The sequence below is a fragment of the Sinocyclocheilus anshuiensis genome, unplaced genomic scaffold, assembly GCF_001515605.1.
Source record: "Sinocyclocheilus anshuiensis isolate Anshui unplaced genomic scaffold, SAMN03320099.WGS_v1.1 scaffold272, whole genome shotgun sequence".
NCBI lineage: Eukaryota > Metazoa > Chordata > Actinopteri > Cypriniformes > Cyprinidae > Sinocyclocheilus > Sinocyclocheilus anshuiensis.
Genome location: NW_015554117.1, coordinates 1,611,220 through 1,612,391, shown reverse-complemented (window position 1 = coordinate 1,612,391; position 1,172 = coordinate 1,611,220). Strand labels below are relative to the sequence as shown.

Genomic DNA, 1,172 nt, shown 5'->3' with positions numbered 1-1,172 from the left:
TCTTCCGTCCATCCCAAAATACGAATGCCTGGTGCTCCGACACTACAGCCAGAGTTCGTCTTCATTATGAGGACAACAGATGGAAGAATGATGTAATTCACACCGGCGGAGACGGACACTGCTTGAGTGTGTGTGTTTACATGTTCTCACCTTCGGACCAATGCGTTGCTGCCCCTGCGGAGGAATATCTCCAGCATCAGACCTGCAGTAGAATCACAACGGTGTCTAATCGTTCGTCTAGTTGGCGTTCCGTTGGTCTATTTTGGAAGAGGCCTTAAACAAACATGGCTTTCATCTAATTAGTGCTGTTTCTATGAGAACTAAAATATGATGTTGTGCCCCCAACGGTGGCGGAGGTGGACGAACACCCAACCTGGGATGTTCCCATACACGGACATTACAAGCTATTTTGCTACGTTCATCGTCAAACAATGAGATTATTAAGGGCTGGAAAAAGGCACGGCAGCAAAAGGAAAAGCCTGTATAATTACATGTTGCATAATCTTTAGATCACACACTCGTACGCGACTGCTGGTGCGCTGTAATAATTGAAGAGTGTGAGGTGACGTCCCCGATGCTTTCTGAGATTCAAACGCAATCTTTGAACAAAGTGCTTTGTTTGATGTACCACAGGACAGCGTGAGAGAGCAAACAGACCGATACTCAGACACATCAGTCATTGTCCATGATTTTCGCTTCTCCTTTTTCTCTCTTTTCACCTTATTCTTCCAGTTTCTTCCTATCATTCTACCTGCCTTTTTCAGGAACAGATTATACAGGTGAATCTCATGAAACCTGTCAAGATTGTATTTCATTCATTCATTCATAAATAAATTATTAAATAAATAAACAATCTGCATATAGCAAACAAAATGTATTTTAGGACAATTCATTATTTTTTTATTGTAATTAATATATTTTTTTATTTTAATATTGGGTAAGTATTTAAAAATACATGAAAACAACTGCAAATATCTTAAAATATGCTTTATTTTGTTTTATTTAAAGGTTTATTTATTGATATATAATAAATAATAGATTTATTAGATTTTATAGATTTATTTGGAAAAATAAATAGATTTTTCATTCATTCAGTTTATTTATTCATTCATAAAAAATATATAAATTAATGAATTCAATCATTCATTACTATTTATTAATTAATTATTTTT

The 1,172-nt window shown here is 35.2% G+C and overlaps 1 protein-coding gene across 1 annotated transcript in view; it reads left to right on the top strand.

Annotated features, from left to right (window-relative positions):
- LOC107669866 (metabotropic glutamate receptor 5-like) overlaps nucleotides 1-148 on the top strand; it is a 59,423-nt gene extending 59,275 nt beyond the window's left edge. The window contains exon 10 of the mRNA XM_016462291.1: nucleotides 19-148. Coding sequence (XP_016317777.1) covers nucleotides 19-70 — 52 coding nt within the window. The 3' untranslated portion in view covers nucleotides 71-148. The remainder of the gene's footprint in view (nucleotides 1-18) is intronic.
- Nucleotides 149-1,172: the final 1,024 nt, after the last annotated feature.